The sequence below is a fragment of the Nycticebus coucang genome, chromosome 3 (genome assembly GCF_027406575.1).
Source record: "Nycticebus coucang isolate mNycCou1 chromosome 3, mNycCou1.pri, whole genome shotgun sequence".
Classification (NCBI taxonomy): Eukaryota; Metazoa; Chordata; class Mammalia; order Primates; family Lorisidae; genus Nycticebus; species Nycticebus coucang.
In genome coordinates, this window is record NC_069782.1 from 20,934,131 (window position 1) to 20,950,059 (window position 15,929).

The 15,929-nt window shown below is 38.0% G+C and overlaps 1 protein-coding gene across 1 annotated transcript in view; it reads right to left on the bottom strand.

The window, feature by feature from the left end:
* UTP20 (UTP20 small subunit processome component) overlaps window positions 1-15,929 on the bottom strand; it is a 110,650-nt gene that overhangs the window by 51,344 nt on the left and 43,377 nt on the right. Inside the window, exons 26-27 of the mRNA XM_053583572.1 lie at window positions 13,544-13,710; window positions 11,013-11,221 (exon numbers count right to left, since the gene is read on the bottom strand). Of these exons, the coding sequence (XP_053439547.1) occupies window positions 11,013-11,221; window positions 13,544-13,710 (376 nt within the window). The remainder of the gene's footprint in view (window positions 1-11,012; window positions 11,222-13,543; window positions 13,711-15,929) is intronic.

Genomic DNA, 15,929 nt, shown 5'->3' on the forward strand with positions numbered 1-15,929 from the left:
ATCCCTGAAAGTGATGAAGTGGCCTCACAAGGCTCTGAGGCCTTCTCCATGAAATTATGAAAGAGAATTTTCCAGACATGCCAAGAGATAGCAGACAGTTTCAGAACCCCAGCACAACTCTACCTGAATAAGACATCCCCAGGGCATATCACAATTAACTTCACTAAAGTCAACATGAAGGAGAAAATACTGAAAGCAGCCAGACGTCAGAAATCCATTACCTACAAAGGGAAGAATATTAGAATGACTGCAGATCTCTCTGCTGAAACTTTTCAATCAAGAAGAGAGTGGTCATCGACTTTAAATCTCCTAAAACAAAATAACTTTCAACCCTGGATCCTGTATCCAGCTAAACTGAGTTTCATATATGATGGAGAAATTAAATACTTTAATGACATTCATATGTTGAAGAAATTTGCCATAACCAAACCAGCTCTTTAGGATATTCTCAGACCTATCCCTCATAATGACCACCCCAAACCTCTACCACAAAAGTAAACTCACTCAGAAACTTTTGCTCAAACTCCAACTTCCACAATGGAGAAAGGATTAAAAATGTCCACGGGACTTTCAAAAAACTCGATACCCAAAATTTTACCAGACTTATCAATATTGTCCATTAATGTGAAAGGCTTAAACTGTCCTCTAAAGAGGCACAGGTTAGCTGACTGGATACAAAAACTCAAGCCGGATATCTGCTGCATACAAGAGTCACATCTTACCTTAAAAGATAAATACAGACACAGGGTGAAAGGCTGATTGTCCATATTTCAGGCAAATGGTAATCAGAAAAAAGCAGGTGTTGTAATTCTATTTGCAGACACAATAGGTTTTAAACCAACAAAAGTAAGGAAGGATAACAATGGTCAATTCATATTTGTTAAGGGTAATACTCAATATGATGAGATTTCAATTATTAATATCTATGCACCCAACCAGAATGTGCCTCAATTTATAAGAGAAACTCTAACAGACATGAGTAACTTCATTTTCTCCAGCTCCATAATAATCAGAGATTTCAACACTCCTTTGGCAGTGTTAGATCGATCCTTCAATAAGAAGCTGAGCAAAGAAATTTTAGATTTAAACCTAACCATCCAACATTTGGATTTAGCAGACATCTACAGAACATTTCATCCCAACAAAACTGAATACACATACTTCTCATCAGCTCACGGAACATACTCCAAAATCGATCACATCTTAGGTCACCAGTCTAACCTCAGTAAATTTAAAGGAATAGAAATTATTCCTTGTATCTTCTCAGACCACCATGGAATAAAAGTTGAACTCAGTAACAACAGAAATCTGCATACTCATACAAAAACATGGAAGTTAAATAACCTTATGCTGAATGATAGCTGGGTCAGAGATGAGATTAAGAAGGAAATTGCCAAATTTCTGGAACAAAACGACAATGAAGACACGAATTATCAGAACCTCTGGGTACTGCAAAGGCAGTCCTAAGAGGGAAATTTATAGCACTGCAAGCCTTCCTCAAGAGAACGGAAAGAGAGGAAGTTAACAACTTAATGGGACATCTCAAGCAACTGGAAAAGGAAGAACATTCCAACCCCAAACCCAGTAGAAGAAAAGAAATAACCAAAATTAGAGCAGAATTAAATGAAATTGAAAACAAAAGAATTATACGCCAGATCAATAAATCAAAAAGTTGGTTTTTTGAAAAGGTAATAAAATAGATAAACCTTTGGCTAACCTAACCAGGAAAAAATGAGTAAAATCTCTAATTTCATCAATCAGAAATGACAAAGATGAAATAACAACAGACTCCTCAGAAATTCAAAAAATCCTTAATGAATATTACAAGAAACTTTATTCTCAGAAATATGAAAATCGGAAGGAAATTGACCAATACTTGGAAGCACGTCACCTTCCAAGACTTAGCCAGAATCAAGTGGAAATGTTGAACAGGCCAATATCAAGTTCTGAAATAGCATCAACCATACAAAATCTCCCTAAAAAGAAAAGCCCAGGACCAGATGGCTTCACGTCAGAAGTCTACCAAACCTTTAAAGAGGAACTAGTACCTATATTACTCAACCTGTTCCAAAATGTAGAAAAAGAAGGAAGACTACCAAACATTTCTATGAAGCAAACATAACTCTGATCCCCAAACCAGGAAAAGACCCAACAAGAAAAGAAAATTATAGACCAGTATCACTAATACAGATGCAAAAATATTCAACAAGATCCTAACAAACAGAATCCAGAAACACATCAAACAAATTATACATCATGACCAAGTCAGTTTTATCCCAGGGTCTCAAGGCTGGTTCAATACATGTAAATCTATAAGAATAATTCAGCACATAAACAAATTAAAAAACAAAGACCATAGGATTCTCTCAACTGATGGAGAAAAGGCTTTTGATAATATCCAGCATCCCTTCATGATCAGAACACTTAACAAAATTGGCATAGAAGGAACATATCTTAAACTGATAGAGGCCACCTACAGCAAACCCACAGCCAATATCGTATTGAATGGAGTTAAATTGAAATCATTTCCACTCAGATCAGGAACCAGACAAGGCTGCCCATTGTCTCCACTGCTCTTTAACATTGTAATGAAAGCTTTAGCCATCGCAATTAGGGAAGAAAAGGCGATCAAGGGTATCCATATAGGGTCAAGAGATTAAACTTTCGCTCTTTGTGGATGATATGATCGTATATCTGGAAAACACCAGGGATTCTCCTACAAATCTCTTAGACGTGATCAAGGAATACAGCAGCGTCTCAGGTTACAAAATCAACATTCATAAATGTGTAGCCTTTATATATACCAACAATAGTCAAGCTGATAAAACAGTTAAGGACTCTATTCCATTCACAGTAGTGCCAAAGAAGATGAAATATTTGGGAGTTTATCTAACAAAGGACGTGAAAGATCTCTATAAAGAGAACTATGAAACTCTAAGAAAAGAAATAGCTGAAAATGTTAACAAATGGAAAAACATACCATGCTCATGGCTGGGAAGAATCAACATTGTTAAAATGTCCATACTACCCAAAGAAATATACAATTTTAATGCAATCCCTATTAAAGCTCCACTGTCATACTTTAAAGATCTTGAAAAAATAATATTTCATTTTATATGGAATCAGAAAAAACCTGGAATAGCCAAGACATTACTCAGAAATAAAAACAAAGCAGGAGGAATCACGCTACCTGACCTCAGACTATACTATAAATTGACAGTGATCAAAACAGCATGGTACTGGCACAAAAACAGAGAAGTAGATGTCTGAAACAGAATAGAGAACCAAGAGTTGAGTCCAGCTACTTACCGCTATTTGATCTTTGACAAGCCAATTAAAAACATTCAGTGGGGAAAAGATTCCCTATTTTACAAATGATGCTGGGTGAACTGGCTGGCAACCTGTTGAAGACTGAAATTGGACCCACACCTTTCACCATTAACTAAGATAGACTCTCACTGGATTAAAGATTTAAACTTAAGACATGAAACTATAAAAATACTAGAAGAGAGTGCAGGAAAACCCTTGAAGAAATTGGTCTGGGCGAGTATTTCTTTCTTTCTTTTTATTATGTAAATGCCTTTATTTGAACTGGGCATGTATTTCATGAGGAGGACCCCCCCACACAATTGAAGCAGCTTCAAATATACACTGCTGGGACCTGAACAAACTAAAAAGCTTCTGAACACAGTAAATAAAGAACAGCCAAGAACACAGTAAATAAAGAACAGCCAAGAACACAGTAAATAAAGCAAGCAGACACCCCTCAGAATGGGAGAAGATATTTGCAGGTTATGTCTCCAACAAAGGTTTAATAACCAGAATCCACAGAGAACTCAAACATATAAGCAAGAAAAGAACAAGTGATCCCATCGCAGGCTGGGCAAGTGACTTGAAGAGAAACTTCTCTGAAGAAGACAGGCGCACGGCTTACAGACATATGAAAAAATGCTCATCATCTTTAATCACCAGAGAAATGCAAATCGAAACTACCTTGAGATACCATCTAACTCCAGTAAGATTAGCCCAAATAACAAAATCCCAAGACCAGAGATATTGGTGTGGATGTGGAGAAAAGGGAACACTTCTACACTGCTGGTGGGAATGCAAATTAATACATTCCTTTTGGAAAGATGTATGGAGAACACTTAGAGATCCAAAAATAGATTTGCCATTCAATTCTATAACTCCTCTACTAGGTATATATGCAGAAGACCAAAAATCACATCACAACAAAGATATCTGTACCAGAATGTTTATTGCAGCCCAATTCATAATTGCTAAGTCACGGAAAAAGCCCAAGTGCCCATTGATCCATGAATGGATTAATAAATTGTGGTATATGTACACCATGGAATATTATGCAGCCTTAAAGAAAGATGAAGACTTTACCTCTTTCATGTTTACATGGATGTAGCTGGAACATATTCTTCTTAGTAAAGTATCTCAAGAATGGAAGAAAAAGTATCCAATGTACTCAGCCCTACTGTGAAACTAATTTATGGCTTTCATATGAAAGCTATAACCCAGTTATAACATAAGAATATGAGGAAGGGGCAGGAGGTGGATGGGCAGAGAGAGGGTGATTGGTGGGATTACACCTGTGGTGCATCTTACAAGGGTACATGTGAAACTTAGTAAATGTAGAATATAAATGTCTTAACGCAATAACTAAGAAAATGCCAGGAAGGCTATGTTAACCAGTGTGATGAAAATGTGTCAAACTGTTTATAAAACCAGTGTATGGTGCCCCATGATTGCATTAATGCACACAGCTATGATTTAATAAAAAAAAAATTTAAAAAAAGAAAGGGAAAGCAGAGACTTAAAAACCATATTTAGACTCAGAAGAGCTGTTTTGTATTCTACAACGTTTTACTTTTTTATTTAAGTAATTTTTTCAAAAACATTCTGATTTCTTCCTATGAATAGAACATGCTAAACAAAAATAACCTGGATTCTTTTTTTGCCCTCATGTCTTGAATTAGGAAAAAAAAAATTACTCCTTTATTTCAAAGAAAAGTTACTTTTCTTTTTGTTTTCAGATTGTGTATTATTGTTTTAGCTTTTTTAAAACTAGAAGTATTAAATTATTCTTATTAAAATTATCCTGGGGGACTAGTTTAAGAATTTACGATCTTTTCATCTGCTGAAATACTCTGTAAGGTAAGAGAATGAGGTGGCTGAATCCAGGCATGAGAAGACCTCAACAGACATAGTCCAAAGAGAAATAAAATTTGGAGAAAAGACTTGTCCGTTTAGAGGCATAAGGGCCATAGTGGGTCTGATGTAATAGCAAATTTTTAAAATAACAAATATTACTATTATCACTGACAGCTCCTTCCCCATGATTTATAAAAATCACAAATATGTTAGCTCATGTGTTAAGGTTCAGAGCACAATAATTTATTGAGTTCCCACCAATGGGGGCCTGGCCTCAAATTCTTTTTTTTTTGAGATAAAGTCATACTCTGTTGCCCTGATTCAAACGCAGTGGAGTCATCATAGCTCATGGAGTCGTCATAGCTCACAGCAGCCTCAAACTCCTAGATTCAAGCAATTCTCCTGTTTCAGCCTTACAAGTGGCTGGGATTACAGGATCATGGCACCATGCTGGCTAATTTTTTCTGTTCTGGGTAGAGATGGAGTCTCACTCTTGCTCAGGTTGGTCTCAGACTCCTGACTTTGAGCAATCCTCCCACCTCAGTTTCCCAGAACCCGAAGATTACAGGGTTGTGATCTTGTAAGCCACTGCACCCAGCTTCAACATCTCATTGAAGGCAAAGCTACTGAATTTATGTGATAGATAGGAAATGTCATGGATATTCCAACAGGGGAAAAACTACTGTAAATTTGGAAAAGGTAAAGCTTCACAAAGGATGCAGAATTTCTAACAGATATTAAAGAATGAAGAGGTTTAGGCCAGGCAGAGGAGAGACAAAGGCCTCAGATTTCTCTCAAGCACAAGATATTGTAAAAATCAAAGAAATGGGAGAAGATTCCATCTCTAATTCTTTTCCCACTTGATTACTGTACTGTGGGGTACAGACTTGTAAGTAGCAACTTATTTTTTATATATGCCTTAATTATCTTCATTAAAATATAAAAACTGCCTGGAAATTTATGAAGACAATCCGAACAGGGAAATTACTTATAATGAAAATCGTATACCCTGATCAACAAAGGTATATGAAACAGAAACAGTGCATTTTTTTTTTTTTTTTTGTAGAGACAGAGTCTCACTGTACCGCCCTCGGGTAGAGTGCCGTGGCGTCACACGGCTCACAGCAACCTCTAACTCTTGGGCTTAAGCGATTCTCTTGCCTCAGCCTCCCGAGTAGCTGGGACTACAGGCGCCCGCCACAACGCCTGGCTATTTTTCTGTTGCAGTTTGGCCGGGGCTGGGTTTGAACCCGCCACCCTCGGCATATGGGGCCAGCGCCCTACTCACTGAGCCACAGGCACCGCCCAGAAACAGTGCATTTTAAATTCAAGTGAATTTATTCCTTGAATAAATTCCTCCTTTTTGCTAACTATCTCATTAGTGTGCAGTTTAAAATCGCTCACAAACTTTATGGACACCCCAAATAAGTTAAAAAAGATAAAGTATATGACAGGGAAGCACGAGGTGACAAGTCATGAGACCTTCTGCTGTGCTTCAATTTTGTGGGCAATATTTTCATTATCAGCTGTATTGTGTTCGGCAGGAGATAAGAACTATCATTGATATTTGAAAAAATACAGTATCATGATCAGCTATAGCACATGAAGAACACCCACCAACAGGGTATCAAATAGACACTCCTCATCCGTCTCTCCTTCCCACTAACCACCCTCCCCATGAGGACCTCTCTGCATGTTCTGTCCATTACTGTAACTACAGTGCCAGCTGCCCAGTTGACTCAATAATTGTTAAGTAAACTGGAACAACCCTGAACATGAGCAACTGTGGACTTTAATTCCTAGAGGAACAATGACTATGACTGAGTTTATGTACATTTCCAAGTTAATCTCACTGCTTAAACGTACAAAAAAAACAAAACAAAACCAACAGCAACCTTCACGGTACATCTTTGAATGCCTGATCAATGACCTGAAGGATATAAAAGACACAAAAAAGTAAATGTGGAAAAAAAAATATTTTAAAAAAGTAAATGTGTAACTGAGCTCAAACACATAAATGTAGAACTTTAACTTACTTAAGCAAAATTACTATGCAATAATTCATCGTGGGCTTGAAGGAATTCCTTGGATGTGTCCAAGAATTTCTAGAGAAAAATATAAGAAAACTCCCATCTGTCACCAAGCCTAACACCTCACTAACTAATGAACTGTGAAATTACATAAAGGATCCTTTTAGTTACTGATTGTTGACTTGGGAATAAGGGTGCATTACTAAGTAACTTCTTCTAGGTTAACCAAATATGAGAAGGACGTACAGTCTTTATAAAACTGTAACCCTTTCATGATTTAATACATCCATATACAGATAAAGTCACATCACTTGCTACCAGGCATAAACAAACATTCTCACCTAATTCTTCTCATGGTTCTTAATGTTCTCATGTAACACAGAGAAAGAACTTTCTAAGATTTCTTTTCAGATTCCATTCTTGGCCTCCCATAGCCTCTTTTCCACAAAGCAACCAAAATGGTATTTTAAAAACGCCACACAGTCCTTCCCATGCCCCTGGTTTGAGCTCTCAGCAGTTTCCCATTATACTTGGAAGCCCACCCAGCTCCTCATCAGAGCCTATGAGGTTTTAGGTGGCCCACTTACCCATCACTTGTTCAGCACACAACTCTTCCTGCTCACTCTGCCCCAGCCACCACAGCCTCGCCTACTCCTAGGACATACCCAGGCTATTCCCATCCCGGGGGCTTGCACTAGTTATTGCCTTTGCCTGAAATGTCCTTCTTGTGGCAAGACAGGTGTAAGCTCAAATGTCACCTCCTGGGAGTAGACCCTGCCCACCTAGGAAAGGCAACGCCTATGCACCCCTACCTTGGTCTCCTCCTACCATAGGCCTTCATTTTATGTTACCTTTTTTACGTCTTTCATGTTTTTCCTTAACATGTTCATGACTTCCTCTATTTTCTCGAATATATCAAGCATATTTGTAACAGTTATTTTAATGCCCTTATCCACTTTGATCATCTGTGTCATTTCTGGGTCTGCTTCTGTTGATCACTTTTTCTCCTCATTATGGGTAAAATTTTCCTCCTTTTTTGTATGCCCAGTAGTAACTGACTGGACATCAGACATTGTAAATTGTATTTTCACTTAATTCATTTAAAATGTTTTGGTCTTTACTAGAGGATGTGGTTAATTTGCTTGGAAAAAGTTTGACTTGTTCAAGTTTCTTTGGGTGGGTCCAGAGGAGCTTCATGTAAGGAAATCCCCTTCTGCACACTCTTCCCAGTGCCTCCTGTTTTATGAGGGTTCTGGTGGCTGGGAACGTACTCAGTCCCGGGTTGGTCTGGGGACCTTTCTATCATACACGCTCCTTTCTGTTGGTTTTCCTCTTCTCGGCAAGATGGAGGAAGAGGGAATGGGTCTACTTTCCTCTCTTAAGCAATTAAGAAACTTAACAAAATAGATCAACAAAAATTTTCAGGTATTGGGTATCAGGCAGCAGAAACACTGATCTTTGAAAGAAGAACAAATGAAATGAGCCCTACAATTCCCCTACGTTCTCCCTGGAGAGTTTTCAGAACTTAGCGCAGGGAGAGTCCAGGGATCCTGAGATGAAGATATAGAGTTGGACAGCATGGGTGAGGGGAAGGCAGCCAGAGCTCACAGGGCAGGGGGTTGTGGGGAGAATGCTACAGAGAATGAGTTTCAGAGATCTGCAGAAAGGTCTCCTCATTTTATTCTCCACTTAGAAATTCTAGTCATCTGACATTATTCTAATTTGGTTTTTTTTTTTTTTTTTGAGACAGAGTCTCACTATGTTACACCCAGTAGAGTGCCATGGCATCACAGCTCACAGCAACCTCAAACTCCTCGGTTTAAGGGATTCTCTTGCCTTCACCTCCCAAGTAGCTGGGTCTACAGGTGCCCACCACAACACCCGGCTATTTTTTGTTGCAGTTGTTATTGTTGTTTAGCTGGCCTGGTCCAGGTTCGAACCCACCAGCCTTGGTGCATGTGGCTGGTGCCATAATTACTGTGCTATGGGTGCCAAGCATGTCTCATTTCCCACAGAACAATGTCTGATTTAGGTGCTAAGTTAGTATTTAATGAACAAACACACGCACAGAGGGCGGCACCTGTGGCTGAAAGGAGTAGGGTGCCACCCCATATACCAGAGGTGGTGGGTTCAAACCTGGCCCCAGCCCAAAACTACAAAAAACAAAAACAATAAAATAAAAATTAAGAAAAAAACCCCCCAAAACCCCAAACACATGCACAGAAATGTTTGTTTGCTTCGTTTACTGCTCCATTCTCAGGGCTTAGAACAGTGCCTGACACACACTGGAGGCTCAACAAACATTTATTGAAGGAACAAAAGAGAGAATGAGGAAAATAAAATGGTGCCTACCAAAACAGAAGTGTTCTAAATCTCTGGATCTTGGTATCAGAGAAGATTATTTCATTATTAAAGCAGATTTATACTCATGCATAGACTAAAAAATAGCCTAAAATCTGGCTATCATTTTTCACTTATCATGACCATATGTGAAGGCAGTTCACAGGGCATGTCCATAAATCAAATGAAATGAACTACAACCAAATTATAACCATGCTTATTTGTTTTTAACTGAGAGCAAAAGAAATCTGGGTCTGGACCTTTACTCAAGTCCTGCTATCTCCAAGAAGCCTTCAATACATAAAGACTATTTCCCTAAACTCCAAAGAAGTATACTTATGCCCACAGACCTGTTTCAAGATAACCTAAATCTACTATTTTGAAGACAATTCAGGAAACAGTCACTGAGCAGTTGGCCAGGTGGCTTGCTTTGCCCAGCCTTGCTCCCACATTTAAAATATTACACTTGGTCTCTCTTACCTTTTCTCCTTCATGAAAGGGACCCACTTCCAACTGTCCTTGGAAGTGTTCTAAACTTTCTCTTTGCTCCTTCTAAATAAAATCCGTTACCCTGAAATTTGTGTAGGTTACTTTTCCTTTCTATCTACACTGCCTGTGCTGCTCCAGTTTTATTCCCAGTTTCCACTCCTTTTGCTTTTAATTATGTCCATGCCTTGACTGAACTTTCGAGCTCAGCCAAGTATCTGAACCAGGTCAACTGGGTTCAGGGAACCAGGACCCTGAACCCCTGACTCCCAACAGTTTATTCAATTTTGTTATGTTTTAGATGTTGGTATAAATAAGCCAAACAAAATCCCTTTTTCCATTTCTCCTCTGTGAAAGCTCTGTATTAGGTTCTCAAATTACACCCTCACGTCCTACAAATACAATATTATTTTCTGACGAATACTGTGTTTTAGTTATGTTAGGCGGGAGGGAAATTAGAAACTTTTTGTAACTTTGACTTGTCTTGCTATGTTTGGATGATGAGACAGAGGGAGGTCATAAAAAAATAAAAAAATAAAACATTACGCTTTTTGTACGTAAGCATTTACTTTTAAAGAGTTCTTGGCAATTTTTTTAAAATAGCAAAGATGATGGTAATAATCTATTCAGTCCCCAAACATTCTGGAGACTTGTTGCAAAGTGTCTTACACCTATAGGCTCCTGGAATTGAAATCAAAGAAACATCAGCTCAAGTACCCTGGACTTGGGTTTCAGAGAAATTTATAGAACTAATCCACTCACTACTATTTCACCCCTATAAAATCTTACTTAATATAATCTGCCTTTTCTAGTCATACATAAATATTTATAACATTGTGACTGTCATATATGCAAGATGGTTTTCAAGAGGTTATGTAACAAGGATTTCTGCTGAAAGGATGCTGGTAATTCAGGCCCAACTCAATTCCCAAGTCAAAGCACAGGCTCCTATTAGCCCAAGAGGAAAGAAAGTGTCTGTGGTTAATCTCTCACCCTTTCTCGCTGGTCCAGAATGCGTGACACAGTTGCTGTCATGCAGAGCAGTATCTGCAAAATCTTCGGCAAGTATGCACTGATCAGATGACTAATGTTCTTCAATACCAGTTCAAGGCTATTCAAGATACCGTGCTGACGACCCAAAGGAAGAACTTTAGATAAATCCAAAGTTTCTACGGCTTGAATGACTGAAGAATGGCACGCTCCTGGTGAAAGAAAGAGAAAGAGATGTCATGTCGAATGAACTATTACTTTACTACTACTTATAGTTTCTTCCATTTCCCTCAACAACATAGTATTTTCTGTTGTTACACTGTGAGTTATAGATGATAATAATGTACTTTTCTCATATATTATCTCCTTTGATTCTTACCAAATGTTCAATGAGCTAAGGAAGGCAAGTTTTAGTAATACAATTCCTACTTTGTAAATACGTAACCTGAGGAAAAAAGGAGGGAAAGAAATTTGTGATAGAGCTAAGTCACAAAGCCCAATTCTAACCCAATTTCTTCACACTATTCCTCAAAACCTGAATTTTTTCTTTTCTCCTGAGACAGTCTCACTTTGTCACCCTAGGTAGAATGCTGTGGCATCATAGCTCATAGCAACCTCAAACTCTTAGGTTCAAGCAATCCTCTTGCCTCAGCTTTTCAAGCAGCTGGGACTACAGACGCCCACAACAACGCCCAGCTATTTTTTGAGACGGGGTCTTGCTCTTGCTCAGGCTGGTCTCAAACTCCTGACCTCAAGCAATCCACCCGCCTTGGCCTCGCAGAGTGCTAGGATTATAGGTGGGAGCCACTGTGCCAATCCAAAACCTGAATGAATTAACAGTCTTTTATTCCATCTGACAACTTTCCATGTATTTTTCTTATCCTCAGCTTTCACTAAGCTGTGCTGAGTTCAGCAGTTTCACAGAAGGTGCTTGCTGCATTATAAGCTCTGAAAGGCTGAGAATTAAATGTTTTTATTTCTTGTATAACCCCTGGTTAATAAACAAAATAACAGTACCCTATAAACAGCTGCTGCTATATTGATTTCAGAATTAATGGAAAAGATCTGAATTGTTATTGCCTGAGATTTACGTCTGACATGAGATCACACACCTAAATGGATCTGTAAGAGTATCATTTATACCCAGCCGCCTACTATGGGGGCCATACATTGAATGAAAACATCCATCAGAGCCAGGCTCCTTCACAGGGCAATATTATATTGAATGAAAACCTATACTCTTATAATAACTGGACCTATTATCATAGAAAAAATGCAAAATAAGTATAACCGGCTACCTTATAAAAAAACTCTATGTTTAGCTAGCAAAACAAAGCAATTGTGAGACTGACGCAAGAGGTTTTATAGACAGGAAGGTCTGGGTTCAAATCCCAACTCTACCACTTTCCAGTTGAATGGCCTTGGGTAAAATATTTACCCTTCTAATCCTAAATTTCCTCATTTGTAAAATGTAAACAATCAAATAGTGATGGCTCATGTGATTGGTGGTTTGAAGGGTCAACTGAGTTGTATACTGAGCTGTCATAACGTCTGGCATAAAGTAAATATGAGCCTATTATTATTAATAATTACTAACATTAGATACTGGAGAACATACCACAGCATCAGAGCTCAATATATGTACCAATATATCTATCTGATCTCAGTTGTGAGGTTGAAGGTAGAGATTATATACTTACCTTTCTCTTTCTCTATTTTCAGTCTATTGCTTTCCCAAGTGAACTATTTCAGATAATTTCTCTCTCTCTCTTTTTTTGTTTAGACAGGGTCTTGCTGTCACCCAGGCTGGAGTGCAGTGGCATGATAATAGCTCACGGCAGCCTAAAATTTCTGGGCTCAAGTGACCTCCAGTATCAGCCTCCCAAGTAGCCAGGACCAAAGGCATACAACCCTATGCCCAGCTAAATTTTTTATTTAAAAAAAAAATTTTTTAATAGATGGCAGTTTTACTATGTTGCCCAGGCTAGTCTTGAATTCTTGGCCTCAAGCGACCCTCCTGTCTTGCTCCCAAAGTGCTGGGATTACAGGTGTGAGCCACCACAAACAGCCTATATTCATTTTTCTATTTTTAACATAGTAGTGTGTCTAGGACAGAGGAGGTATTCAATAAATCATTGCTCAATAGATCAAAGACTCCATGAATGAATAAGTGCCAAAACAATTAAGATTAATTTTGCAGTGTGCTGAATTTCTTAGAAGAAACCTATTCTTTGAAGTATGTAAGTATTCATCCTTTTTCAAATGGCCTAAATGCACAACAAAACATGACAATTTTCTAACCAGGGGCTTATGAACACCCAGGTGTCAATAATCTCCAGTGTCAGCTGTGAACCTCAGCCAATGAACTTAAAGTGTAAAATGAACTGAACTTCAGCAAAATGACCCCCATTAAGGTTGGGAGAAACAACTCCATTAGGAAGACATCCAGAAGCACAGGGAACCTAGTCTGAGATGGGAGAAGTTTACCACAGACAACAGCTATCTACAGTGAGTGAGAGGTGACTGACAGCTACCGGTCTTGAAATGCTTCACGGGTTCAAACAGCAGGTCTAAGAATATCTGGATCTCCTCAGGTTGGGTCCCAGCCAGGAACCGCAGGACGATGGCCATCCGTGTGCCCGAGGCAGACTTCCCCTGAGTCTTACTTCCAGTCTTATTCTTCATTCGCCCATACAAAATTCTGCAAAGTCAAAAGAATGCCATTTGTTTGCACATTAATTTTAAAATATAACATGAGTTGTTCAGTTTTCCTAAAACACTAGGAAAGCAACTCTACAGATTTAAATGGATATATTATAAAACACAGAAAAATGAAATCAACATAAGCATTGAAAAAAATCAACAATACAAAGTTAAGGAAGCTGGGCATGGTGTCGTACAACTGTGGTACTGAGAGGGGTTGATGAGCAAAAATAAAATTATGTACCAACCAATCTTGCTTATAAACACAGAACAGTTTCTAACTATAGTCACCCGTGGTGCGGCATCAATACCAAATCAAGATTACCCCAGGAAATATAAGAGTGAGCCATTAGTAAAATCTATTAGATTAATATAGATGAATGTTTCACAGTAAAGAGTTAACACAATCATTTTAATATGTGCTCAGTAGGTACTCTATAATACTCAACATCCATTCCAGATAAAATTCTAAATAACTTAATAATAAAAGCTACTTTCTTAACATGATAATGACTTATTCAGAATTCAAAAAAGGTGGTTTTCCAACTTTCGCTATTAGGATTGCTTTACACTACTGAAAGTTATGGAGGTCCCTAAGGCCCTTTGGCGAGTTTTTATCTACTATTGATAGTTACTGTGTTAGAAACTAAAACTGAGGAGTTAAAAAAATACTGGTTTACTAATTTATTTTTAGATATTAACAATACATTTATTACATGTTAAGTAATATATTTTCATGAAGAATAATTACATTTTCCATACCTACCCACCAAAATTACTGAAACTGGTGGCATTATTTTATTTATTCTTTTGTTCGGGTTAACAGAAGATAATTGGATTCTCATATCTGCTTCTACATTCAACCTATTATAATAGATTAGGATTGAAGACAATCTAGCCCCACACAGACATGAAGAGAGGAAAGGGAGAAATATTTTTAAAACTTCCCGATGATCATGGATGTCTCACTTGGATATTATGTCAAACTTAAATAAGTCTGCAGGGTAGCTGCCCTGTGGAATCTGAAACCCTTGACGGACACTAAGGTCCATCTGTCCATCTTGTACTTTGTATGGGATCTTTTCTCGTATGTGATTCTGTAACATGCGTAAGTTGTCTGCTTTACTGAGTCATGTAGAGATGCCAAATGTTCATACATTTAATTGCAAATCAAAAATAGAAATGTGTTTATTAACATTTTTTTTTTTAATTTTGTCTTGCTATATTAACATTTGTTACTGTCACTACCCATCTCATCAGAAGAGTCTTTTAAGTATTAGGAAGCTGTCAAGTTCACAGTAGCAGATATGTAAGTTTTCCAACACCCTAATTTTCACTTGAATGCTAAAATTGAGTCATTGGAAACAAATGCTATCAGTTGTTTTCCCTGAAGCAGCAGGCTTCACGTTAAAGAAAATTCCTGTGAAATACCCAAGTTCACAAAGAATCAAGGTCCATCAGTCTCCCAACTAAAATGGTGTTTTATAAAAAAAAAAAGTAGGTTCAGCATGTAAATCAAAAACCCACACAAGTGCCATTCCTCAAGACAACCAGTGGATAGGCAAAGTATTTTATGCATACTACCTAATTTTTCACACAGAATAGTAAAAAAGAAATGTATTCAGGGTCAAGGTTCATCAAGGGCATTACGTAAAACTAGCTTTTTATTAAAAAAACAAAACTCTAAGTATGTGGCACTGAAGAATTACTAGGACAATTTGATGCTACCGTCCTGATTCATGTGTCAAAGCACCAGGAGTTTTACCCATCATTGTTTTTGTCTTGGCAGAAAAATGTCACCACAGTGAAAAAAGATAATGTTTCAGCGGTGTCTAAAAAAAGTTTGACCTCGTGATGATCTCAGGGACTGCCCTACCAAGAATAAGCAGAATAAGAAAAACTGTTCTAGAAACACTGCTGCTAAATGTAGTAACAGGACAAAGATCATCACTGTCACCAGTACCAATGAATTCATCTAGAACATGTAAGCAACAGGTTGATCCACGAACAGAAAACAGGTTTTATAACATAAAAGAGAAGGCAAAGTTAATTAGACCAATATTTATTAAGGTCATGGGCTTTACCTTCCAGAAAGGGAGATAAGCAGTAAGAAAGAGCCTATGCTGGATGAGAAGTAGAGTCAGAGAGATAAAGACAGAGTGAGGGAAGGGGCTAGAGAGCAAAGGAAGATGTGGCTTTATATAAAGAGGCGGGTCA